The sequence below is a fragment of the Parasteatoda tepidariorum genome, chromosome 4 (genome assembly GCF_982258835.1).
Source record: "Parasteatoda tepidariorum strain Cologne lab strain chromosome 4, Ptep-v5.0, whole genome shotgun sequence".
Lineage (NCBI taxonomy): Eukaryota > Metazoa > Arthropoda > Arachnida > Araneae > Theridiidae > Parasteatoda > Parasteatoda tepidariorum.
Window position 1 is genome coordinate 73,820,355 of NC_141758.1, and position 27,539 is coordinate 73,847,893.

General features: G+C 28.5%; 1 protein-coding gene across 1 annotated transcript; it reads left to right on the plus strand.

The window, feature by feature from the left end:
* On the plus strand, positions 1-27,539 carry LOC107451152 (uncharacterized). Its single transcript, XM_016067164.4, has 2 exons — positions 1-2,639; positions 23,202-27,539. The coding sequence occupies exons 1-2, from the start codon at positions 1,587-1,589 to the stop codon at positions 24,279-24,281; spliced, it is 2,133 nt and encodes a 710-aa protein (XP_015922650.2). The 5' UTR covers positions 1-1,586; the 3' UTR covers positions 24,282-27,539.

The window sequence follows — 27,539 nt, forward strand, 5'->3', positions numbered from 1 at the left end:
ATACTACCCTCATGTAGCCGTCCATCATTCAATCTAAACAATCCGAGTTTAGATATAAATGTGCTAGGAAATCCAAATCAGGAAAAAGTGCTCAAAATTTCTGTATCATGTTATATAGCAATTCTTGCTTTAATATGTGTGAAATATAATCATTGATTTTAGTTTGTTTGCACTAAGATACTTACACAATGTTTATCGAAATGACATTGGCAATGAATGAAGAAAAATGATGCAAAAGCGTAATTTCTGTAAACTGTTTGCCTGTTACAGATCTTGTTCATATGGCGCAATTATCTTTATACATTAGGAAATCTTTATTATAAATCTAGAGATGGACATTGTCATTGCAAATATTATTTAGAATTTCCTTGTACTCGTGACTAGGCATTTGAAACTTTAGTTTGAAAGTTATTTCGGCAGTTTGTGTTAAAGTGTCTACATTTGCGAACAGTCTCAAGAAGTCTCCTAATAATGTTTATGTGAAAAGTTTGTTACTCATGAAATATGTTATTTGAGCAGTGTTTAGACTAACATAAAAATTTATTTTGTTAGCCTGCTAAGCAACTAACAATAGTAATAGGTTAGGATAACTAAATTTTTTTGAGGCATATTAAATAAACTCTTTGTCCTTACTAATTTGAGACTTTCGTATCTCTGTGCATATGATAAAATATTTGTCAAATAATCAGAATATCAACCTATAATATGTAACTTTATTTAGTCTATATCATTGTATTGTCCAAATCATTAAACATTCTTTATATTATTAGCTTCTTAAGGTCAGTTTTTTGTTTCGCAGTAAATCAATTGTAGCCAAAACATATATATAACTATAATTACAAGGTTAAAATTTATTTTTAATGCTGCGCTAAATAATCTAAGCAGGTTTGATCATTTACCAAGAATAAAAAATAGATTACTTTCAGACATTTTAAATGATACTCCTATTTTGATTTTTAAGTATTATTAATAATTTAAATATTTCTATTGCTTTTTCTTTATTTTTTCCAATATCAATATTAGAAGTAAAATCAGTCTCAACTTATTTTCTTATTATTAAGAAAATCATATTTTTTTTTATAGAATATACATTAATTTTTATTATAATTTAGTTGAATTGTTCTGATAAACTTAGCATTTGAAGCATTAGTAATTATTACATTTCAGTGACAATTTTAACATTAAATATATACTACAACTTTATGTAAAGGCACATATTTTTATACAATGTGATATATGAGACTTAGAACAAATACTAATATTACTAAGTATGCGATGACCATTCAAGTTGGTGCGAGAACTTATTTTTGTGAAACGTGTAAGCAGAGTTTTGCATAGAAAAGTCATCAAGCTGACCACAATCGGACTCTTGCTGGATAAAAATCTGACTCTTGTAATATATGTATTAGGAGTTTTTCATGAGAAATAATGTGACTGAATACAGTGAAAAACCTTTTCTTTTGTAGCATATGTAATAAGAGTTTTTCTTATTTAAGAGTGATCTGATTAAGCATAGTACTTTTCATGCTGGTGAGAAGCCTCAATCTTGTAGTATATGTCACAAGAGTTTTTCAAATATTAGTAACATGATTAAACACGGTAGTGTTCAAACTGGGGAGAAACCCTTTTCTTGTAGTACATGTAATAAGAGTTTTTCAAACCGAAGTAGTCTTACTCAACACTATCATGTTCATACTGGTGAGAAACCATATTCTTGTAGTTTATGTAACAAGAGTTTTTCACAAAAAGGTAAGCTAACTGAACACAATCGTGTTCACACTGGGGAGAAACCTTATTCATGTAGTTTGTGTGATATGAGTTTTTTACATGGAAGTCGTCTGAAAGAACACTTTCGTGTTCACTCTGGGGAGAAACCTTATTCTTGTAGTATATGTAATAGGAAATATGCACGCAAAAGTCATTTGATGAGACACCGCATTGTTCATACTAATGAAAAACCTGATTCTTGTAGTAATAAGGGCATTTCATCTAAGAGTGATCTGACTATGCGTAGTCGTGTTCATACTAGTGCAAAGCCTTATTCTTGTTGTATATGTAATAAGAATTTTTCATGCAAAAAATATCTACTTTTGCACTTTCGTGTTCATACTGGAGAGAAACCTTATTCTTGTAGTATATGTAGTAAGAATTTCTCACAAAATAGTAATCTGAATAAACACAGTCGTGTTCACACTGGCGAGAGACCTTATTCTTGTAGTATATGTAATAAGAATTTTTCACTCAAAAGATATCTGACTTCGCACTTTTGTGTTTATAATGGAGAGAAACCTTATTCCTGTAGTATATGTAATGAAAGTTTTTCATTAAAAGATAATCTGACTGAACACAGTCGTGTTCACACTGGAGAGAAGCGTTATTCTTGTAGTATATGTAATAAGAGTTTTTCACATAGAAGTAAGCTGACTGAACACTGCCGTGTTCACACTGGTGAGAGACCTTATTCTTGTAGTATATGTAATAAGAGTTTTACACAAAAAGGTCTTCTGATGAGACACAGTCGTGTACACACTGGTGAGAAACCTTATCTGTGTAGTATATGTAATAAGAGTTTTTCACGCGACAGTCATCTGAAGAGACACAGCATTGTTCATACTAGAGAGAAACCTGATTCTTGTAGTTAATTCTTAACCCCGTACTCACCGTTGATCTAACACGAAACACCCAGTTCCAGTTGATTTGAAAATATCGACCACGATTCAAAAAGTGTCTTCATTATTTTTTAACTGTCTGTTTCGTAACTGGAAATTTCTTAACTTTCTGTTAACTTGCACTATGGTGGTAGATTTACTGCCCTATTAACAGTTTGAATTTTCATTGCTATTTTTTTAAAAAAATTTCTATGAAAGAATTAAAAAAAAAGATTTGATTGAGTAATTAAATTTCAATCATTCTTTTACTGGACAAATGGAAAAGATGTTCAGTTTCCTAACTGACTTGTACTGATGAGCAAAAGGATCTTAGTATTATTATTATGAATTTAGGTATTTTTTTATTATGGATATCATAAAGCTGCAAACAAACATAGAAATATTACTGAAATTCAATTCAAAATACTTTTATTTCACACAATTATTTAATTCTTTTATTTCAAGCAACGATCAAAGATATTATGCTAACATCCTCCTCATCCTTATTCGCTCATTTTTAATACTTTTTTTTCCCTTCATTACATATTATCAATAACTTAAACCATTGAAAAGAATTTTCATTTTTTAAACACTTTAAATGAAATTGTACCTATAAAATGAACTTCTCAACTCAGATAAGCATAAATCAACACTTTCCTCTTATTCAGAAGAAGTTATAAATGACTATTATTGTGCTGTGCCAATGCTAGGGAAAATCACTGTATGGGATATGATTTATAAGATGACGATTTTTTTAAAGGCAAATGTCATAATCTGAATCATTTTTCATTAGAAAATTTAAAAAAAATTTGGTCAAAATAAAAAATATATATCTTAATGAAAACATATGATATGGTAATGATGTCAGAACTTTTATTTATCTTCTTTTTCTCAGATTTCACTAATTCTTATTCTTAAATTCTTGACAAGTGGGATTGATCGAACTTCATCTACTTGTATAATTAAATTTATACTATTACTGAATCTAAATCTGCTTGAGTTTGCTTCCTCTACCCTAATCTATTGTCATGCTGGCCAAAGTTAAAATTACAACAAAATAAACAAAAAATTAGTAACAGTTAAGTGAAACATAGAGATATGAATGGTTTCAGGTTGTTCAGTAATAGTTGTAAATAAATATTCAAGGTTAGCTGTTATTTTCGTTTTGTTTGCTTGAAAAACATAAAATAAAGAAAAACATTCTTAGGAAAAGTAATCAAATGATTGATTTAATATGTAGGCTATTTCCAAGAAAAGGTAAATTTTGGTGTCAATGAGCTATAATTTCTAAAAGTTTTGTAAACAACGCTAGACAGTATTATTTGGTCAAAAAATAAGTTATGTCTTGAAATCTTTTTAGAGTGGCACCCCTGTTCATAAAGTAGCCAGGCCATATATTTAAAAAAATATTAACTAAAGACTGCATTTTAACTTCATATTATACTAAGCAATTAATCTCTCCCAAACAATTCTATTTTTTCCAAATGTTCAGCTGATTATTTTATGGTTATAAAATTCTAAGTGGTTACTTAGTTATTTTATGCAGGTTATTGTGTAGTTTAAATGTTACCTCAGATCAAGATTTGTATTAATTACATAATATTTATTTCAGCATAAATTTTAATATATAGTATTAAAAATAATGTATATGTTTTTAATTTTGTTAATAGTTTTATTTTATGGATAAAAACATTTAAGATGCCATTCGTTATCTTTATATCTAAATATTGCAAATTATTTTGCCTGTTCATCTCTAAACTATATTTTATTTTTGGGCAAGATCTATTATCTCGATAGATATCATCAAGATCTATAATAATTTCATGATTTGTATTCTTTTTTATACTTCTTTCAAGCATCGATTGTTTTTTTCATTTAAAAAAATAAATAAAAGCTAATTAAATTATTTAGAATCTTAATTTCTTACACTATTCTTGTGATATTATTATTGACACAATCTGTATTATCCACAATCTTTTTTTTCCGTGTGAAAAATAATTTAAGTACAGAAACAACTGCTATTAATAATTTGAGAAATATTTATAATATCTTCTATGGAATATATTAAATCAAGAAAACTTAATATTTTTTATTAATAAGCATTTATTTCATATAAATTAATTATAGATACATCTAATAATAAATTGACCTCGCTGAACATAAAAGGAGCAACCGAACATCAAAAGTGTTAATTTTGAAAATATAAATAAATAAAAATTCACCTATTGCGCATCAGTGGCTACTCAAACCAGGGAAATCTTCAGGTTAAAGTTAACTCTGAGTCCAACTGACACGCAGTTACTTACATGGTGAAATGAAATTTTGGAATCTAACCTGGAGTTGCTCTCATAAAACGTGAGGGTTAGTTTCCATGGTGAATACGGGTGTTAGAGTTTATCTCTGTTAAGGATTTTTATGCTCACTGTTCTGTTCATACTACTAACTAACTTATTGTAAGTTTATACGTATAATGTTTAAATGATTAGTTCACAAGAATTTTTGTTTTAGTTATTAATCTCATTGTCTAACTTTATTTAACAACTGTTGTCAGCGGTCTGTCTAGGTTTTTTTGAAAGGTACCTGTTTTGTAAAAATTTAGACATAATTTAAAAATTATGTTAAAAAACTTAACACAAAAATATGGTAAAATAAAAAAATACTTAAATATTTTTCGAAAATGTATTAAATAGTGTTTTCTGGAACAACCAATTTTCCAAACATTGATTTTGTGAAAGTACCGCTAAACGACAGTAAATATGCCCTGGACCGACCCCTGGTATTATATATTTTCAGGATAAAGCTTGCATATTTTACTATCAAAATAAATATTTTTTTATAAAAATTAATTTTTGATCAAATTTTTTCTGCATTTGATAAAACTTAAAACTATCTAAAATAAAAGTTATATCTTCTTATCAGAATGTTTTATGAAATGTCTTAAAACTGAAATTAGAATTAATTGTTTTAATGTTTTTGAAATGATTTAAGAAATAAATTATTTGAAATAAATTAAGTATTGGACTCAATAATACATTATTTGCATGTACAATAAATATTGTTCAAACTTCATTATGCTAGCAATCATTATGCTAGTAAAATTCATTATGCTAGCAATTGACTGGTGACAGAAGCTAGACTAAACAGGTTCTGAGAGTATTTCCTGTATGAATATGTTAATACAAACTTAAACAATTCACCAATCGTAAAATCAGCGTGTTCTTTTAAAAAAAATTTCATGAAAAAGAAAAAACAAATGAGTAAGGAAATTGAGAGGACTAAATTTGAAACTCTGTGGCTACACGCTTATTTTTGCAAAACAAGAAAGTCTCACAAATAAAGAAGTTCAAAAACTAATATACTTTTTTAAACAAAACACACACACAAAATATTAATTTAACAATAATAAAGAGGGAGAAAACCGATGGCCTTCTACCTACAAATTTCATTGAAAAGAAGGAACAATACATGATACTTCATTTGCTTTTTTTCAGCTTATATATATATTATATATTTTGTCTTATATAATATATATAAATATGTATGTAAAATGATGCAGTCTAGGTCAAGTGAAGATTGAAAGGAAAAATGTCTTTATTTAAATTTATGCATACTTGAGCCAAAAATAGATTTAAGAACAGGATGTGGCTTTTAAAAGTGTGAGAAAGCATTTAGATTTGCATAATTAATTAGGTAACATAAAGAGATTAATAGAAGCTTTTTATGTTACATATATATATATATCATAATTTTTCCTATTAAGATTTTAGAGCAGGGTAATGTGTATGACATTTTATTAGTTTTAGTAATATCTATACTGAAAAAAATTAAATACAAGGTTTTAAAACTCTAATGTTTTAATATTTTTGTTTTGGGTTAATTTTAATCAGAAGTTGTCCTTCTAGAACTCATTTCATTTATCTCAGAAATTTGTTTCTAAATATAACGTATTTTTGCTCTCTGATCTAATAGTTATAGCTAAAAAAAATGTTTTTATCAAAAAAGTAATACTCAAGAAATTTTTTGAAAAATGCTGTTTTATAAATGATACTTGTACACTACCTAACTCTATTCTGTACGTTTTCGGAGGAAAACGAAAGCAGGGAAGGCCGTAGTTGAGATGGGCTGACTCAGTGGAGTCTGATTTTCTCGCAATTAATGAAAAAATTGGAGATCAAAGATAAATCGGAAGTCGTCATGGAGAAATCTTTAGAAGAAGGCATTGGCTCACACTGGGTTGTCTGGTCAACTATGATGATGATATTTATGCACATATGTACATTATATGTTCATTACATCATATGTACATTAGATGAATGTGCATCTGTACACTATATGTATATACATCTGTACAATATATACATCTTAAATGTGAGTATGTACATTTATGCATATCGAATGTATATATGTACATCTGTACAATATATGCATGTCGAATGTATGTAAAATATAAATACTCCCAATGTACGTACAATCGTACACTAATGTATTATGCATATTTGAATACATACATTAAACATGAACATATTGTGTACATGTATACAGACATATATTGTACATACTACATATATACCTATATTGCGCATGTATACATATATTATACTTTATACTGTTTATAAATAAATTGTACATGCATGCATGGGGCATACATTGTACAGACAATGTTTGTATAAACAACAAGTACTTGTATATACATGCGTACATGAACATGGATATACGTTTTACATACACAGATATTTGCATGAAATGCATGCATTCATTGTGTATAAATGTACTTGTCTTACATTGTTTGCACATACATACGTAATTATTAGCTATATACATAAGTACATAAAGTTTATACTTATTATATAAGTGTATGTACATGTGTGTGTAATTAAAATGTCTGTAGATATGCACTATATAAAATCATATGTACATACATTTTAGTTACATTCATAATGTAGGTATATAAATACATATAAAATATAATACATGTAAATATGTACAAAATGTATCATTGCAAGTTACATTATACTATCTACTGAAAAATATAATCATTTATAAGAATATGATAGTCTTGTAATCGTGTATTTAGATTACATGTAATCATATATTATGATTACTTGTAATCACGATTACAAATAATTGATTACAGTAATTGGTTATATAATCACTATTACAGCAGTAATCAAAATTATGAATATTTGTAATCATGATTACAAGTAATTGATTACTGTAATTGAGTATTGTAATCATGATTACAGTAGTAATCAAACATTATAATCACGATTACAGTTGTAAACTTTGTGATCATGATTACAAGTAATTGATTACTGTAATTGGCAAATGTAATCGATTACATTTTTGCTCTACTCTGATGTAATCAAAAATTTTGATTACTTGTAATCGTGATTACAAGTAATTCATTATATAGCTGTAATTATCTGTAATCAATTACAGTTGTAATCGACGACCAACTCTGCTACCTACTTATTCTTATCTTATAGGATAACGACATTATGTATAGCAGAGCTGAAACACTAAATCCGTTATGCATTTATTCTCTTTTATTTGAAATCATATAAAATATTTATACACAGGGTTGGCAGGTTTTTGACTTGTGACAGTTTAAACCGTCACGTCAAAAACCTCACTGTCAAAAATGTCGAAAATGTCAAAAACCTATATTCATATGCGAATTTAATTAATACATAAAATTTATATATTTTTTAAAGGATAGTGTTTCTAAATATGTTCTAGAAAAAATAAATTTAAAATTTTTAAGAAGCACTTATATTTTGAATAGTAACCAAAATCTTGTACTTTTGAAAACTCACATCTTTTGTAATATTATGTATTCATTTTCATGTGTTACTGAAAATCTGCAGTGATATTATTAAGAAATTTATTTATAACCAAATTTAGTGTATAGTATAGATTATACTAAAAATTAGACATTTTTAAAGATAAACATTAGCAGTTTTGTACATTAGACATCTTCTTTTAAAGAAAAATCTTTTTAATATTCTTTTAAATCTTCTTAATAATCTTTTTAACATAAGATAATACAAATTTAAGTGCTTTCTGTTAAATACACAGAGTAGTTAGTGTCGATTTACAGTATATTCAGCCTATTCATTTACTATGCTGAAAATTTAGTTTATGCAAATACTTGTGAATTTCATTTTGCTGAATACGATATAGTTTTGTTGAATATCTAAATATTCAGCTATTGAATAATTACTTCTTGCTTTCAAGATATGCATTATTTGTATTCTTAATACAAGTGGAGAGAAAAAAATTAAGAGATAAAAATTGTTTTAAAATGATAAGTGTAATAATTATAAATAAATATAATAAACAATATAAATTATATTTATCATTATTCATAAATATAACTACTTTTAAATTCAAATTAACATACTGGATAATAAAGATATTCAGTATAACATTTAAAAAAAAATTTTATACACGTGTATCAAGTTTGTATTTATACAACATAACTTGTAAGTTCCTTATAAATATTAGTTATATGTTCCTTATATGTAAAAAATGCATAGTAATGAACTTTTAATTTTCTTAAGTATCAAAAAGAAAAAAAAAATTTTTTTAAACATAAATATTTAAAAAATTTTTGTGCAAAATTTTTCTGCACATGCATTTGAATATAAATTTCTGAGATTTTAAATCTGTTATTTTACCTTAATTTTAATTAAAAATATTTTAAAACCTGCTGATTACCTATAGTATAATTAAATTTCAATATAATGCATGGCAACTGTTGATAGTTTTGAAGTTTATATATTTTCTTGGCAAACTTCAGTTTTTGACGGGTTTTTGACAGTTTAAACCAGTATTATACCCTTGTCATGTCAAAAACCACTTTTTGACGTCAAAAACCCAACCCTGTTTATACACCAGTAATAATTTATATAAATGAGGCTAATTTTTTGTATTGGAATAAAAATAACCCTTAACTTATACTTTAAACAATTAAAATCACAAAAATATATTTTTAGTGCAAAAGTTTCAATAAAATTTTTTATAAAATGTTATCAGTAATAAAATCGATGTATATAGAGAAAAAATTTCTGAATATTCTCTCAATGGTAAATTTTTAAAATGTGGCTATATATGCCAATTTAAAAAAAAAAAGTCTCTGATTTCCAAAACGCGAGCTAAAGTTTTTGGATATGAGACCAATAAATAATTATCATTTTTATAATGGTTTATCTTGAAAAGACCCTCACAACGATACAGTAACCGATTTAAAAAGGCTTATAAAATAGATATTTTATTAAAATTTTATTTGGAGGAAAAGGGGGCGTGGACAGGGGGAACAAGAGTAGAAAACATGAATAGCTTTTTTTTTTTCCTAGTCAGAGATCTTCTGTAAGATGTCGCAAATTGGTAACATTAATGTAGAGCGAGCAACAAAAAAAAAGGACCACCCTGAATAACGTTTGATTTAATGATCGGATCTCCACGTTTATTAGAACACCATCTTAATAGTTCGAGGGTGTGACTTCAAATATGCTGATTAATTAGTGCAGATGATATTTTAAGTTACATAATCAGACATAAAAACATACTTTCTCTCAACAAACATAACTTTCGTTCAATGGATTCGATTTTCTAACCCCCGTAATCTGGGAAATATGATCTCAGTAGTTTGGTCGGGTGGGAGATCCAAGGTATGGACCCTCAAATGAAAATTTTATTTTTTTGTATTTCGGCATAGCTCGAGAGCTTTTTATGGGAATGGAAAAATTTTTGCACACCATTATAAAATTCTTTTATCCAAAGATAATTCCTTGCAAAAAATAACTTATGGTAAATATTTATTATTTTTCATTTAATAATAGTCTGAAAATATTTTGAATTGTAAAGTATACAGTTTTTTGCATCATTTTAAAGTATCTAATTCCACGTGGAAAAATACAAAATTTGAACGAAATTGGTTGAATAGTTCCTGAGAAATAGAGTTTTGTATGTACAGCATTTTTTAAAAATTAAATGTCTCAGGATGAACCGATTTCGCTCAAATTTTGCATTTTGCCATGTGGATAACTTTCAATATTTCATAATCCACTTTATATCTGAACAAGTAACTTGTTTTCATAAATATATTTGCTGACATGATACATAAATAACTAAAATGACGGTTAGAGATAATGTACAGTAACTTTTTGAGTGGGATCCCGGTCAAAAATTTTGCCCCAGGGCCTAGAGATCTGAAGTTACGACACTGGCTACAGCACTTTCATTATTTAAGTTGCAAAACTTTCAAACTTTGGAATTCAAATATAGCCGGCATCCAATAATGCTAAAAAGGAAGTGAACTTTAAAATGTATTTTAGTTATTGTTGAAATGAGTTTCAACAGTGTCTGCTTAATACGAAAACATGATCTTGTGGGGGCGGAGTTATCGACCATGCTAACCTTCATCTATCAAAAGGTACCTCGTGATTGAATCAAGTTAGCGTGTCTTATATACCAGTGAATTGATGTTTAATATTCGTAGTGGTTACGCTACAAGACTCCCCACCAGAATTTTATCAGGGATAGAATTCGATGAACGTATACCCAGGGCCCGATTAACCTCTGAAAATAGGGGAAGCATAATAGGATTTTGAGGCCCCCCTAACTTGAGCAAAAGAAACTTTTGATATTTTTCACCCATAAACAATACATTTTAAAGAGGGAAGAACCATGTGAAAACTATTAGAACCTTAGAAAGGAATACAGAGATCCTATGCAATCATGTTGGACCCTTCTTTACGTGCTTTATAATGCACGTAAAGTAGGGTCCAACATGTATAGTAGCCAACTATATATAGTAACAAAAACATGAGGGAGTAGCTAGCACATATGTTGAAAAAATTTAAATATTTCACTAAATTAAATTATAAAATTACTTGTTGTTATACGAAAGGTTCTTTGCAAGATGAGTCTCTTTTTTTATGCCAATTTTTTTACTAGCGGCAAAACAACACAAAGCATCCCATTTATTAAGCATCCCATTTTTTTTCTTTTCGAGAGTTTTTGTTGGAGTCATTTTTTTTTCTTATTTCTTTTATTATTAATATTTTTTTTTGGCTACAAAAAATAAGAAATTGGGCCCTTAATTTCAGTCATTTGGGGGCCCCCTAGAATTTAATAGGGGAAGCACTTGCTTCCTGTGCCTTTTCGGTAATCAGGCCCTGCGTATACCACTAGTTGCTGTATTTGTGAAAGACTGGGAGAGCTGGAATTAAGGTCACCGGGTTTTTGAGTGCTGAAATGTGAGAGATGTATTAACTTCACAGTCGTAGTCCCTCCTGTGATGCCTTTAGCAGTCGAGTTAGGCATAACACAAGCGGAGGGATACAAAGAAAGTTTTCTTAATTTCTTCTGGTTCCGCCATCTGGGGAGAAGGCCGACTCGAAGACCTTCTCCCCCCTTCTCTTTTCAGTTGCATAGGAATGTGCTACGATATTTTCCGATTTCTTAATATGTTTCGGGCTTAATTTTCAAAAACAATTTTTTAAATTTCCACGACGCTTTCTTTTGGAACTATGTTGAATGTAGTTTTCAGTTCCATAGTTTCTTAACTGAAAATTATTAATCTATTCAAAAATAAAGAACAAAACTAACGTACTTCCATTGTGTATCTTTCAAATAATAATTAAATAGATGGGTATGTCCTAACATCACAAACGAACACATTTAACAACAACCTGATGAGATACAGAAACCGAAACTAACATAAAATGGTTAATACAAAGTTACATATGCCACACTTCCTACTTCTTTGATAGTGAAAGTGTTGCACTTTCACTATCAAAGCACTTTCACTATCAGTCAACCATCCATCGTCTGCTGTCTATTGGCGATCGGAACATGCTGCAGGTGGCGTAGAGCAAAACTCTCTATCTATGGCAACACTTCACGTGCTTTCCCCATTAGCGTGTGGAAAGTCATTGGCGATCGAAATGGGCTGCAGGTGGCGTAGAGCAGAACTCTTTTCCTATGGCAACACTTCACATGCTTTCCCCATTAGCGTGTGGAAAGTCATAGAGGAAGGAAGTACGTTAGTTTCTCTCTTGATTTTCATATAGATTGAAATCTTTTAACTTGAAAAACTATATAGAACTGAAAACTACATTAAACATAGTTCTAAAGAAAAGTATTATGGAAATTTTAAAAAATATTCTTATTAAATAAAAAGCAAAAATATTAAGAAAAGGGAAAATATCATAGTACATTCCTATACAACTGAAAAGAGGAGGAGAGGAAAGGGAGAGGGCTAAAGGCATGAAACCGGGCTCTCCCCAGATGGCGTATTCGAGTGTTGCGATCGCGAATAGAGGAAGAACATTATTCTAAAGAAAAGTATCACGGATATTTTAAAAAATATTTTTATTGAATAAAAAAGAAAAATATTAGGAAAAGGGAAAATATCGTAGTACATTTTTAAGAGAGAAGGGCTAAAGGCATGAAACCGGTCTCTCCCCAGATGGCGTATTCGAGTGTTGCGATCGCCAATAGGCGATCGCAACGATCGAATATTCCATCTGGGGAGAGGACCTGTTCCATGTCTTTGACCCTTCACCTTTCTCTCTCCTCCTCTTTTCAGTTTAATAGGAATGTACTCGATATTTTTCATTTTCTTAATATATTTCGCATTTAACTATTTAAAATATTTTTAATAATTTTTATGACGCTTTCTATTAGAACTATGTTTAATGTAGTTTTCAGTTCTGAACAGATCACTGGCTGCGGTCAGTGTTTGGGTGGGTGACCACTTGGATCAGTCTGCGTAGGGACCGAGGGTGTGCGGTATTGGTCCCCGTTAAACTGTGCTACCGTAAAGTGCTCGACGTCACGCGTAGGTCGTCGGGCTACCGAAGCGGGGCTGCCATCCCCTCCGCAGAGGATCAAAATTGTGATGGCATGTCTTCGGATCATCCTCCGGGATGTTTCCCAGACCATCGCCAATAGCCCATTGTGCAGCTCTAGTGAGACGTAAATTAACAGCAACAACAACAGTTCTGAACAGCTTACTAAGCTAAACGATTAAAAAATATTTGAAAATGAAGACAGAAACTAATTACTTCCTGCTTCTATGACTCTCCACATGCTAGTGGTGAAAGCATGCGAAGCGTTGCCATATGGAGAGATGCTCTGCGCCATCTAGCTTCAGCCAAAGCCGTATTAATGAAAATAGAAAGCTAAAAGCTTGAGCAAAGAACTCATCTCACTATACTACCCTCATTAAAGGGTCAATCCCCCCTTCTTACTCGCTGGGTCAATCATTCAATCAAAGCAATCCGAGCTTAGATATAAATGTGTTAGGAAATCCAAATCAGGAAAAAGTGCTCAAAATTTCTGTATCATGTTATATAGCAATTCTTGCTTTAATATGTGTGAAAAAATGTGTTAAAAAATGCTATGTGTTAAAAAATGCTATGCACCATGAAAAAGCAAATCATATATAAGTACTAAATTATGCATTTAAGACTTTAAACAAGTGTTTACAAATAAGTAGTCCCTGGATATACATATATTAAGAAATCTGAATCAGGAAAAATGTGCTCGAAATTTGTGCATCATGTTATATAGCAATTCTTGCTTTAATATGTGTGAAATATATTCATTGATTTTAGTTTGTTTTCACTAAGATACTTACACAATGTTTATCGAATTGACATTGGCAATGAATACAGCAAAATAATTTATAACATTAAATGACAAAAAGTGTTTTGAAATAATGCAAAAGCGTAATTTCTCTAAACTGTTTACCTGTCGCAGATAGGACTGGGCTATAAATCGATATATCGCGACATATCGATTTAACGCCTATATCGGCAAACCGATACAGCAACTTTCATTCCAAGCGATACATCAGAAATGTGATTTAAGGGTGTCTTGGAGTCAGGAAAAACTTCGATGAGACACTCGGACAAAAATAACCAGGTGCTTTTCTTTCCCCCAAGTAGTACAGTTAAGTCGTCAATCATGTCAAACCCCCATTTCACACTCTTTTTACACTGTTTGGGAGGTCTGACAACTCCATGGGTCTGACCACTGCGGTCATGCCTTACTTCAGAAAAGGACTAAGTAAAAGCACGAATTTCTTATTTTCCTGGTGAATGAAATAAGCAAGTTTTTCTTTTTATAACAAATAAATTATACTTCGTGAAATCTTATCAATTTAATTATTTAAAATTTCAATAAAAAAATTTCTTAGAGATATTTCTTTTACTTCATTATTCACTTTTTAAATTTTATTCATAATGTTACATGCATAGCGTTTTAAATTCCAAACGTGGTTCTACTATCACTGTTACTTTTTTCCGATTTTTTAAATTTAGATAATTTCAGTGTTTTTAAGCTTGAACTCTAAGAAAATTCATAAAGCCTATATGTATTTTGTGTTCTTTCTACAATTCTAAGTAAAGCGTAATATTTTATAGTTATCATTTTCATTTTAAAGTTCTCATAGTTACTTTCTTTTCCTTCGTTAGTTTATTATCATCTCAACCAAGATAATTTGAAGTTCAAATCAAACGACGATTATATATATAGGGGAGAGGGGGGCACCTTTCAACAGTTTTTGCTTAAGAATTATTTTCGAAGTTTTATTGCTTTCAAAATCTAAGTTCTAATTTTTATTTACTAATTTGATATTTGAGGTAACCTCTCAATTTTTTCCAAAGGTCTAAACCAAAGACAAAATACCTAATTTTACATATTTAGTGAACCATGTATTTTGTTGAAATCTACCCCTCCTGGGGGGCAGTTTTCAACGGGTGGTGGGGCACATTTCAACAACTGAAGAGAACGTAACAAAATCATACATTTTGGAAAATTAACTTTACTCATAAAATAATAATAATGAATGAACATATTGGATTGATTTAGATTTTTTCTACATTATTTGGTCTTTAATAAATTCAAAGTTTACGGAGAATGTCATGAAAAATACAGTTCGAGCTGTTACGTAGCTTAAACTTGGTTGAGGCAGTTTCATTTTAATGTCATTTCTTTCTATACTACTAATGTCCTCTATACTACTAATTCTGGAAAATAAAACATTGATTATCATGCTTCCTCGCTCTCCAGAAACTACCTGCCTCACCAGACCAGCTCCTAGCTTGGCAACAACATTCGGAGCTGGAACAAATGTTAAAACTCCAGTTTTATCCAAGTTATATATTTGATCCACTGTAAAATGACCAGAATTAAGAGCTCTCTCATAATTGTTGAAAGATTCTTGAACATTTTCTTTATTTAAAGCTATAGCTCTTGCAAAGCTGGTGTTTTCCAGTTTTCTTAAAGTAAGCTGTGGGTGACACTTCATAAAACCTTTAACCCAGTCAATTCCAGACGTTTCATTTTTGTCCCAGCTACTAGGAATTTTGGAGTTGAAACACTTTGCGTTATCATAGGAAAGTTTTCGAACTTGTCTGTAAGTTAGACTATAATTGAGAATTGAACATGTAATTATGTATTCACAAAGCAGGGTTTCTTGCTGGACATCAAAAACTTGTTGGCTTGTGTATTTAGAACTGTAGCATTTTGTGTGTTAGTAGTTGTACATTGTTTGGTTTCACCAACCAAACAATTATTTGACTTTTTTTTTTTTTAATTAATAAAATAAAGCTGAAAAGTCTATTCCAAATAAGTCTGCTGCTGCTGTTAAACATGCACCATTTCTGACTGCTTACATTGTTTTTTCAACGTTTTCTTCACTAACTTCTGGTTTAGAGTTTTTTTTTTTATATGTTCGCAACATTTTTATAAATTGTAAGAAGGTAAAATATCAGAATTGAGAATTTTATTAAATATAATGTTACACCCTAAACTTTTCAATTTTCTTAAAATTAAATTATTTTCATTCCAAATTAAATTTTCTTGAATATTTTTACAAAATTTTAAAATAATTATTTTATTGATGCTTTTAATGAATTCTTTGTAAATAAATTCTATTTTCAACAACAATGCAACAAACTGAATCTTGATTTTAAGCTTTTAAAAAAATTTCATTTCATTTAATTGAAAATTTTTTTACAAACATGCTTCCTTGAACACATTCACATGTTTTTCAAAATATTTAGAATAATGCCTTACAGAAAAAGTTGAGTATTTAAAATATAACAACCGCAATTAATGGGCTTTTTGCTGACTAATGACTTCTGCAAGATTACTTAACAAAAAAATAATAAGCCTGGGACACCTTTTAACACTGTTGAAATGTGCCCCCTAAGCTCTGTTGAAATCTGCCCCTGGTACAGACATTTTGGTTAAAGTATTATCAACCACTTTAGAAAAAGACTTTTTACTAATAAATGATACAGTTAGAAGCAGAATTAAATAAGCTAGCAGATGAATAAATATCACTTACTTTATTAAAAGATTACTGGTCGATAAACAGTTTTAAAATCAAAATTGTCTTTTTACTTTTGGAATGTTAAAACATGTTCCACAGAGTAACACAACAGTGGTAAAAAGAAAGTGCTTAAAACTAAATGTCAACAGTTATGCATAGTTAAAGCTTATTGTCTGGCATATTGGTGAATCATTAAGCAATATTAGAAGGCAGAAATTCTAGTTGTTGAAAGGTGCCCCATGTTGAAATGTGCCCCCCTCTCCCCTATATATATATATATATATATATATATATATATATATATATATATATATATATATATATATATATATATATATATATATATATATATATATATATATGATTGTTGAATTCCGTGCCAATTGAAACCAGTAGTGAATTTTTAAAGTTTAAGCAATATCATTGTATTTGGTATCATTTTTAAGTAAATTTGTTGTAATTTATAAATTCAAAAGTTATTCATTTATTTATTTATTTTTTGAGTTCTGCATGATCAGTGCATGACAATTTATCATCTATATAAATCTATATAAATTTATTTATCACTTCTGCATGAAAATTTATCATAGAGGGCATTCATGATTTTGACTAATTCTACCAAACAAACTCTTTTTTAAAGAAGAATCCGTTATTAAAAATAAAACGATTTTACGTATAGTTTGATTTATATTGTTAAATAAATTGTTCCTGTTTAATTATGCAGTAATTACTGTCAAAAAAAAATTTTCTTATATTTTAAGTCAAAAATTATCTCAAATATATAGTGTCTCCTATCTATATTTCATGCTTAGGTAAAACACCATATAAAATGTGTATGTGCTATTGACGAAAATGTGAATTTTCTATTAAAATCACCGTTATTTGCCTAATAAATACATAGAATTACTAAATATAGCGACTTGCGACAATCACTCGATTGACTTTTTATTTTATAACCGTCGTTAAACAGCAGACCCAAATTTTAGCTTGCGGCTACCAATGTTCAACTCCGTAGCCTCATAATTTTGAATCCAATCCAAAAGACAAGGCAACACATCGATCAGTACCCCCAGAGGCATAGATTTGTTTAGGAACTTGGTGGACTTTGGGACCCGACATATTTAATGTATGCCAGTCACCATTTAAAACACTGGGAATCTTTTGATGTTGCTATAGATAGTTTCGCAAGTGTAAAAAGTTCTTGGAAAAAAATCGGTAGTTAATTTTGTTGCCCGAAAAGCTGAAATTGAGAAAGAAGCAAAGGATGCACTTTTTTTTTCTTTTTAAACAGAGTCTGGTAAAACAAAAACTTTCAAATATAACTATAAAGATGTAGTACGGGTTTCAATTATAGTAATGCTGCCAACTCCGATTTTAAATAACCGAAGAGTCACATTTAATAGTGATATTTCCCTTTAACTTTTAGTCAAATTTGTAAGACGTCCCCTCTGTTACATTCCATATCCTTTCTGTCTTATAATAATTTATTTTTCCTCGAAATGTGATAATTTATAAAAAAATAATAAAACACAGGTAATGTTTCGGACGGTCTAAATATCAGAATTTAGCTTAAATAAGAGTGCTATAATAATATGGGATTTAATAAAGATAATGATATGGGATTAGATAAAAATATGGGATTTTATTTGTCCCCTCTGTTAAAACTACATTTAATCAATTTATTCATGAGGTTCTTTTATTATTTTATGCCAATTAATTAAACATTGCACCCTAAAGTAGCATATCCTAATAGAATTTTTGTTTTCAAAAATATTAAATATATTTTTTAGAATAAAATATTTGGGTGATTTCCCCTCTGTTACGCTTGAAATATATCTATCTATCCATCTCTCTCTCTCTCTCTCTCTCTCTCTCTCTCTCTCTATATATATATATATATATATATATATATATATATATATATATATATATATATATATATATATATATATATATATATAATATTGTTCACTTGATAATTACACACAGATTACTCTAAATATTTTATTAATTACATTTTCAATAAAATAAGAGAGCCATGCATAGAAAAAATCTTTCCTTTATTTCTTCACAAAATCAATTGTCTCACTGATAGTTTTCGAAAAGAAAAATGTATTCTGTAAATGTCATGACAAATAAAGAAACATTGATTTAAATTCGATGGATATCAATCTTTTTACTGATTATCACTCGATATTAGATAATTTGTAATTGATTAGTAATTTTCTGCTCACTTAATAGTACTTTTTCATTGAATTGTGTATAGAATGTTCCGTAAATACTACCTTCTCGATAAATGTCTAGAATTCTTGTCACAAATGAGATTTAAAAAAAAAAAGGATCACAAAATAACACTTTAGGGAAGAAAAAAAAAATTAAAACATGATCATTCATCAATTGAGAAGGTGAGATTAAAAATGTATGTTTAGATTCCGAAAAAACATAGAGGAATTGAAAGAGTCATTGAATTATTTGAGACACTTCAAACTAAATTCGGCAATCAAACTGTTTTTAAAGTTTTAATTCCGTTTATCTTAATAGTGATTCTGACGATTTTCTTATCGTTTTCTCCCGCTCTTAAATTATATTTTGCGATTCCTAATTTGTATATTTTTTTAAACTTAATTCTTAAAGAAGATTCTAAAATTATATATGAGGATGTAGATTACGGAACACTCTCCATCATAGAAACAAGATGTTTCAGTTTTCATAATTAGATATTGAATGTTAGTAAAAGATATTGATTTGATTGTGAAATATAATTTTCTTCTGTTTAATGTCATGTTTTTGTCATTATTAGAAAAAGTTATTTTTATCAATCCATGCGTGTATTTCGGTTTATATTATATATATATATACATATACATAAATTTTATCTGACGACGTCAATGCAGCCTTTTTTTTTAATTTTAAAAGTAATGTCCCATATTAGCAATCTACGATAATCTATAACAAACGCTCCTCCACAAAATCTAAGCATGAAATACAAACAGAAATGCATGAGGATGCACATAAGAAAAGGTGGTAGGGAGAGTCATAAATCACAGTGAAAGCTGGTTTCAGCCTCCTGCGGTGCAAAGGGTAATTTTCGCTGTGGGTAATTATGTTGAAAAGGGTTTTAGAAGGGGAAGGAAATTTTGAGTCTGATGATTGAAATTATTGAAACTAATTTACGATTTACGTAATATGTATAAAACCTAGAATTAAAATATTAATCTTAAGTTATAGAGAGTGTCTTAAGCTTTAAATCTGTCTTAAAATTTTTCCAAAAATGTTAAAAATAAACTTGTAATTAAAGTTTATCTCCTAAATTTCAGTCTCTCGAAGAACATGTTAGTTTCAAAAAAGTTTTAAAAATATTTAAAATCTTCCAACTGAAAATTTTGTAAGATAGTTTAATAGTAGACATTTCAAAGCATACAATGAAGCAAAAGAAATTCCAAAATGTTAATTAGTGACTATATAATGAGTAGGCTAAGAATCATATAATTCTCCATAGACTAACATGGAGAACGACGAAAGTAGAATCTCTCTCCAAGACACCCTTAAGCCGTCGAGTGAAGAAGACGATATAACGATATAGCGATACACGCAAGGACTTTCTCTTACGTTCCGATGCCAACTCGCGCTGTGGAAGACGATATTGTTTCGTTATGTTGAGACGGCCTTGACTGATGAGCGGTAGAATCAAAATCACTTTTGAGACCTTATATCGTTATATCACATGTTCGTTTTCGCACCTTCGCGATTTGAAATCGTTTCTTGTAGATTATTTTCAATGGGATTAACTTCGTGATCGCCGTCGTAACCTTGTTCTGAACGCAATCTATTATTGAAAAGAATTTATAAAGAAAAGTTTCTTCATTAATTAGGTAAGTTTTTTATTTATTTTCGGACAAAACTTTTTTTATATTTTTAAATGTGAAAATTATCGGAAATCTAATTTAAGGCACCCATAAGGAATTAAATTACAAAGTAAATAAATTTGTTAGGTTATTTTTTTACTTTCTTTTAATTTATTAAAAACCTTTCGGATAAAACTTCTAATAATTTAATGGGCTTCTATTACTGATTTTAAATTTATAAATCTTGAGTTGTTTTTATTTTTAGAAATAAAGTTAAAACGAAACTTATTTTTTGGACATAAGTCAATAAACTTTATTTGTTCAAAAGAATTTGAAAAGCTTGCGAATTTTATTCATTTCTTTTTTTTTTTTTTATCAATTACTACTTCGTTTTATTAGAGAGTAAAATCATTATTTTTTTTTAATTTTTGTTTTATATTATTAGTTAATTAGCTAAATATATTACCGAATATCACAATTCTTTTGTTTTTATTTTTAAGAATTTAATTAAGAAACTTTGCCTTACTTTGTTTTTCGTTTATAATTCGGTCATTATTTAATTTAATTTAATTATTTATATGAAATAATAATAAAAATAGTGTTTAAGAAGCATTTTTTTTCTAAAATTTATTTAGCTCTTTGTTTTAAGCATACAAATAATTTTTTAACGAACTTATTTTTTAAATTTTGTTCCTATGCTGTTAGGTAAATATATTGCTAAATTTCACTTTTATTTATTTTTTTATTTTTAAACTAAGAAATCTTTTGTTATTTGCGTGATCATCTTTAGAAAATATAACAAAACTTGTGTTTACTTCTTCATTAAGAATTTGAACATTACGATCGAACTAAATAATTCTGTAATTATTTACGCATAATAGTACAAGCAAATATTGATTTGTTAAAAAAAGTTTCTTTTTTTAAAAAAAAAAAAAAAATATTTTTAACACTTTGTTTTAAGTGTATAATGAATTTCTTAACAAACTTTTTTTTTAATTTTTTAAATTTTCTTTCAATAATTTCAGCTAGATATCTTTATAAAATTCCCTTTTTACTTTTAAACTGAGAAATCTTTCAGAGAACGAAAATTTTAAGAAATTATTACAAATCTTATGTTTACTTTTTAGTTTAAAATTCGAACATTTTTAATTTTAAACTTCGGCTTTTAGTCAATCTAACTTTTATTTTAATTAAAATATATTTTGAAATTTTGAAATCAGCTTTTGTTTAATAACAATTTTTTTTTTCATTAAGGGTGTTTTAGGGGTGAACTTAAATTAAGACTGCTTATACCTTATAAACGATAAAGATGTGCAAATATTTCATTCTGTATCTACACACATTTTTTCAATAAATATTTTAAGTAAGATTTGTACATCTTAGTCAATTTATTTAATATCTTTCTTTAGCAAAACATATATATTTTCAAATTTATAAATTGATTTAAATCAATATGCGTATGAAGTCTTGATAGAAATCTGACTTTCTGTGCCTTAAAGTAAATGAAATTCAAAAATACTATATCGCGATACATCGCTATATCGCGATGCAAAACTGACGATATATCACGATATATAATTTCTAATATCGCCCAGTCCTAGTCGCAGATCTTGCTCTTATGGCACAATTATCTTTTTATATTAGGAAATCTTCATTATACATCTAGAGACAGACATTGTCATTGCAAATATTATTTAGAATTTAATTGTACTCTTGACTAGGCATATATAACCATAATTACAGCGTTTTTAATGCTGCACTAAATAGACTAATCAGGTTTGAACAATTAACAAGAATAAAATATAGATTGCTTTCAAACATTTTAAATGATACTATTATGATTTTTAAGTAGATTATTAATAATTTAAACATTACTGTCCATATCAATATTAGATGTAAAATCAGTCTCAACTTCTTTTCTTATTATTCAGGAAATAATTTTTTTTTATAAAATATATTTTAATTTCTATTAAAATTTAATTTAATTGTTCTGATAAACTTAGCATTTGAAGCATAAGTAATTATTACATTTCTGTGACATTAATTATATACAATAACTTTACGTAAAGACACATTTTTTTATACAAGGTGATCTGTGAGACTTGGAACAAATGCTAATATTACTAAGTATACAATGACCATGCAAGTTGGTGAGAAAACTTATTTTTGTGAAACGTGTAATCAGAGTTTTTCATGGAAAAATCATCAAACTGACCACAATCGGACTCTTGCTGGATAAAAATCTGACTCTTGTAATATATGTGTTAGGATTTTCTCACAAAAAATAATGTGACTGAATACAGTCCTGTCGATAGTAGTGAAAAACCTTTTCTTTTGTAGCATATGTAATAAGAGTTTTTCTTATTTAAGAGTGATCTGACTAAGAATAGTACTTTTCATGCTGGTGTGAAGCCTTATTCTTGTAGTATATGTCACAAGAGTTTTTCAAATTTTAGTAACATGATTAAACACAGTAGTGTTCACACTGGGGAGAAACCCTATTCTTGTAGTATATGTAATAAAAGTTTTTCAAACAGAAGTAATCTGTATCGCCACAATCGTGTTCACACTGGTGAGAAACCTTATTCTTGTAGTATATGTAATAAGAGTTTTACACAAAAAAGTCAACTGACTAATCACAGTCGTGTTCACACTGGTGAGAAACTTTATTCTTGTAGTATGTGTAATAAGAGTTTTTCAGATTCAAGTCATCTGAATGAACACTTTTGTGTTCCCACTGGTGAAAAACCTTATTCTTGTAGTATATGTAATAAGAGTTTTTCACAAAAAGGTAATCTTACTCAACACTATTGTGTTCATACTGGTGAAAAACCTTATTCTTGTAGTTTATGTAACAAGAGTTTTTCACAAAAAAGTCATCTAACTGAACACAATCGTGTTCACACTGGGGAGAAACCTTATTCATGTAGTTTCTGTAATAAGAGTTTTTTACGAGGAAGTCATCTGAATGAACACTTTCGTGTTCACACTGGGGAGAAACCTTATTCTTGTAGTATATGTAATAAGAGTTTTTCAAACAGAAGTAGACTTACTCAACACTATTATATTCATACTGGTGATAAACCTTATTCTTGTAGTTTATGTAACAAGAGTTTTTCACAAAAAAATTATCTAACGAAACACAATCTTGTTCACACTGATAAACCTTATTCCTGTAGTATATGTAATAAGAGTTTTTCACGGAAAAGTCGTCTGACTAACCACAGTCATGTTCACACTGGTGAAAAACTTTATTCTTGTAGTATATGTAATAAGAGTTTTTCATGCAGTGAAAGTCTGGCTGTACACTTTCGTGTTCATACTGGAGAGAAGCCTTATTCTTGTGGTATATGTAATAGGAATTTTTCATGCAACAGTCTTCTGATGAGACACAGCATTGTTCATACTAGGGAGAAACCTGGTTCTTGTAGTTAATTCTTACCCCCCTATTCACTGTTGACACTGAACTAACACGTATTACCAGTTCCGAAGCCCCTTTTTGGAAATATTGACCAGGATTGAAAAAGTGTATTTATTATTTTTGGACCGTCTGTTTTGTAACTTGGGATTTCTAAACTCGATGTTAACTTGCTCTCCGGTGGCAGATTTACAGCCTTATTAACAGTTTGATTTTTTGTTGCTGTTGTTAAAACAAATTTTCTATGAAAGAATAAGAAAAAGATTGCATTGAGTAATAAAATTTGAATCACTCTTTTACTGGACAAATGAAAAAAAATTTAAGTTTAATTTTCCTAACTGACTTGTATTGATGAGCAAAAGGATCTAAGTATTATTATTATGAATTTAGATATTTTATTATTATTGATATCATAAGGCTGCGCACAAACATAGAAATATTACTGAAATTCAATTAAAAATTCTTTTATTTCACACAATTATTTAATACTTTTATTTCAAACAACAATCAAAGGAATTATGCTAACATCCTCCTCATCCTTATTCACACATTTTTAAATTTTTTCTTCCCTTCATAACTTAAGCCATTAAAAAGAATTTTCATTTTTTAAACACTTTAAATGAAATTGTATAAAATAAACTTCTCAGCTCAGATAAGCATAAATCAACAAATTCCTATTATTAAGAAGAAGTTACAAATGACTATTATTGTGCTGAAATCTGCCGAAGATAGAAAAACCGTAGGGGATATGATTAATAAGATAACGATTTTTTTTAAGGGCGAATATCATAATCTGAACAAATATTCCAAAATTTTTAAAAAAATCACACATTTAACAATTTAATTTTTTAAATAATTGTAAATGGAAATATGTCAGTTGTATATGCCCCAGATGTCATAAACATGGGTACCACTCTTCAATTCTGGGGACTGAAATCAGTCTTGAGACAAATGAATGGACTAATAAATTCTAGCAATTTAATTTTAAGTTTTCTTTCTTTTTTCATTAGAAGTTTTAAAAAAAATTTTCGTCAAGATAAAAAATAATATATCTTAATGAAAACATATGATATGGTAATGACATCAGGACTATTATTTATCTTATTTTTGTCAACTTCACTAAATCTTATTCTTAAATTCTTGGCAAATGGGAATGATTGAACTTCATCTTCTTGTGCAATTAAATTTGTACTATTACTGAATCTAAATCTGCTCGAGTTTGCTTCCCCCACCATAACCTATTGTCATGCTGGCCAAATTTAATTAAGATTATTTTTTTTTAAAAAGAAAGAAATTATAGTGCTAGGACAAAAAATAAGTAACGATGAAGTGAAAAATTGAGATATGAATGGTTTCAGGTTGTTCAGTATTAGCTGTAAAAAAGTATACAAAGTTAGCTGTTATTTTAGTTTTGTTTGCTAAAAAAAACATAAAATAAAGAAAAACATATTTAGCAAAAATAATCAAATGATTCATTTAATATGTAGGCTATTATCAAGGAAAGGTAAACTTTGATATCAGTGAGCAATAAATTTCTAAAAGTTTGGTAAACAGCACTAGACAGTATTATTTGGTCAAAAAATAAGTTCAGTCTTGAAATTTTCGTTAGAGTGGTACCCCTTGCCATAAAGTACTCAGGCCATATATTTAAAAAAAATTTTAATTAAAGATTGCATTTTAACTTCATATAGTATTAAGCAATGAATCCCTCCCTAAAGATTCCATTTTTTCCAAATGTTCAGCTGATTGTTTTATGGTTATTAAAGTTAATGCTTATTCTAATTCTAATGCTTATTCTAAATTCTAATGCTTATTTGATGCTGATTATTGTGTAGCTTAAATGTTACCTCAGATCAAGATTTGTTTTGATTAAATAATATTTATTTCAGCATAAGTTTTAATATAGATTAAAAATATTGTATGTGTTTTTAATTTTATTAATAGTTTTATTTGGTGGATGAAATTTTTTTTTAAAAGTTCATTCATTATCTTCATATGTAAATATTGCAAATTATTTGCATTTTCATCTGTAAACTATATTATATTTTTGGGCAAGATCTATCATCTCGAAAGATATCATCAAGATCTATAATCATTTTATGAATTGTATTCTTTTTTGTATTTCTTTCAAGCATCCATTGTTTTTTTTGAATTTTTTTTTCTATTTAAAAAAATAAATAAAAGCTGGTTAAATTATTTAGAATTTTAATTTCTTATGCTATTCTTGTGAACTATTATTATGGATTCAATCTGTATTATCCAGGATTTTTTTTCCGAGTGAAAAATAATTTAAGTGCAGCAACGACTGCTAATAGTAATTGAAGAAATATATATAATATCTTCTCTGGTATATATTAAATTAGGAAAAACTTAATATCCATTTTATTAATAAGCATTTACTTGATATAAATTAATTATAGTTACATCTAATAATAAATTGACCTCACTGAACATAAAAGAAGCAACCGAACATCAAAAGTGTTAATTTTGAAAACATAAACAAATAAAAAATCGCCTACTGCGCATCAGTGGTTACTCAAACTGGGGAAATCTTCTGTTTAAAGTTAGTTAACTCTGGGTTCAACTCACTAGCAGTTAGGCCCATGGTGAAATGAAATTTTGGAATCTAACCTGGAGTTGCTCGTATAAAACGTGAGGGTTAGTTTCCATGGTGAATACGGGTGTTAGAGTTTATCTCTGTTAAGGATTTTTATGCTCACTGTTCTGTTCATACTGCTGACTAACTTTATTCTTGTTATAAGTTTATACAGATAATGTTTAAAGGATCTGTTCACAATAATTTTCATTTTAGTTATTAATCTCATTGTCTAACTTTATTTAACAATTTTTTATAAGAAAGTATTTTAACTATCTTGTCCAGAGCTTTTAATATCAAATTTGTTTGTGATTTTTTTTTCTTTTAATTCAGTTGGATATAAGACATTCAATATCATGAGACTTAGAAATAGGGACTTTACTGATGGTGGCTATAATTGGCTGAATGATACATTTTCTTACTACAACATTCTGTTTGTAAAAAACAACTGTAGTCAGGGATCTGTCTAGGTTTTTTAGAGGTACCTGTTTTGTGAAAATTCAGACATAATTTGTGAAATTTAAAAATTATATTAAAAAACCTGACACAAAAATATGGTAAAATAAGAAAATATTTTCAAAAATATTTAAGGCTTTTTCGAAAATATGTAGAATCAAAATATGTATATGAAGTATTTTGTGAAATTACCAATTTTATTAAAATTGAATTTGTGACAGTA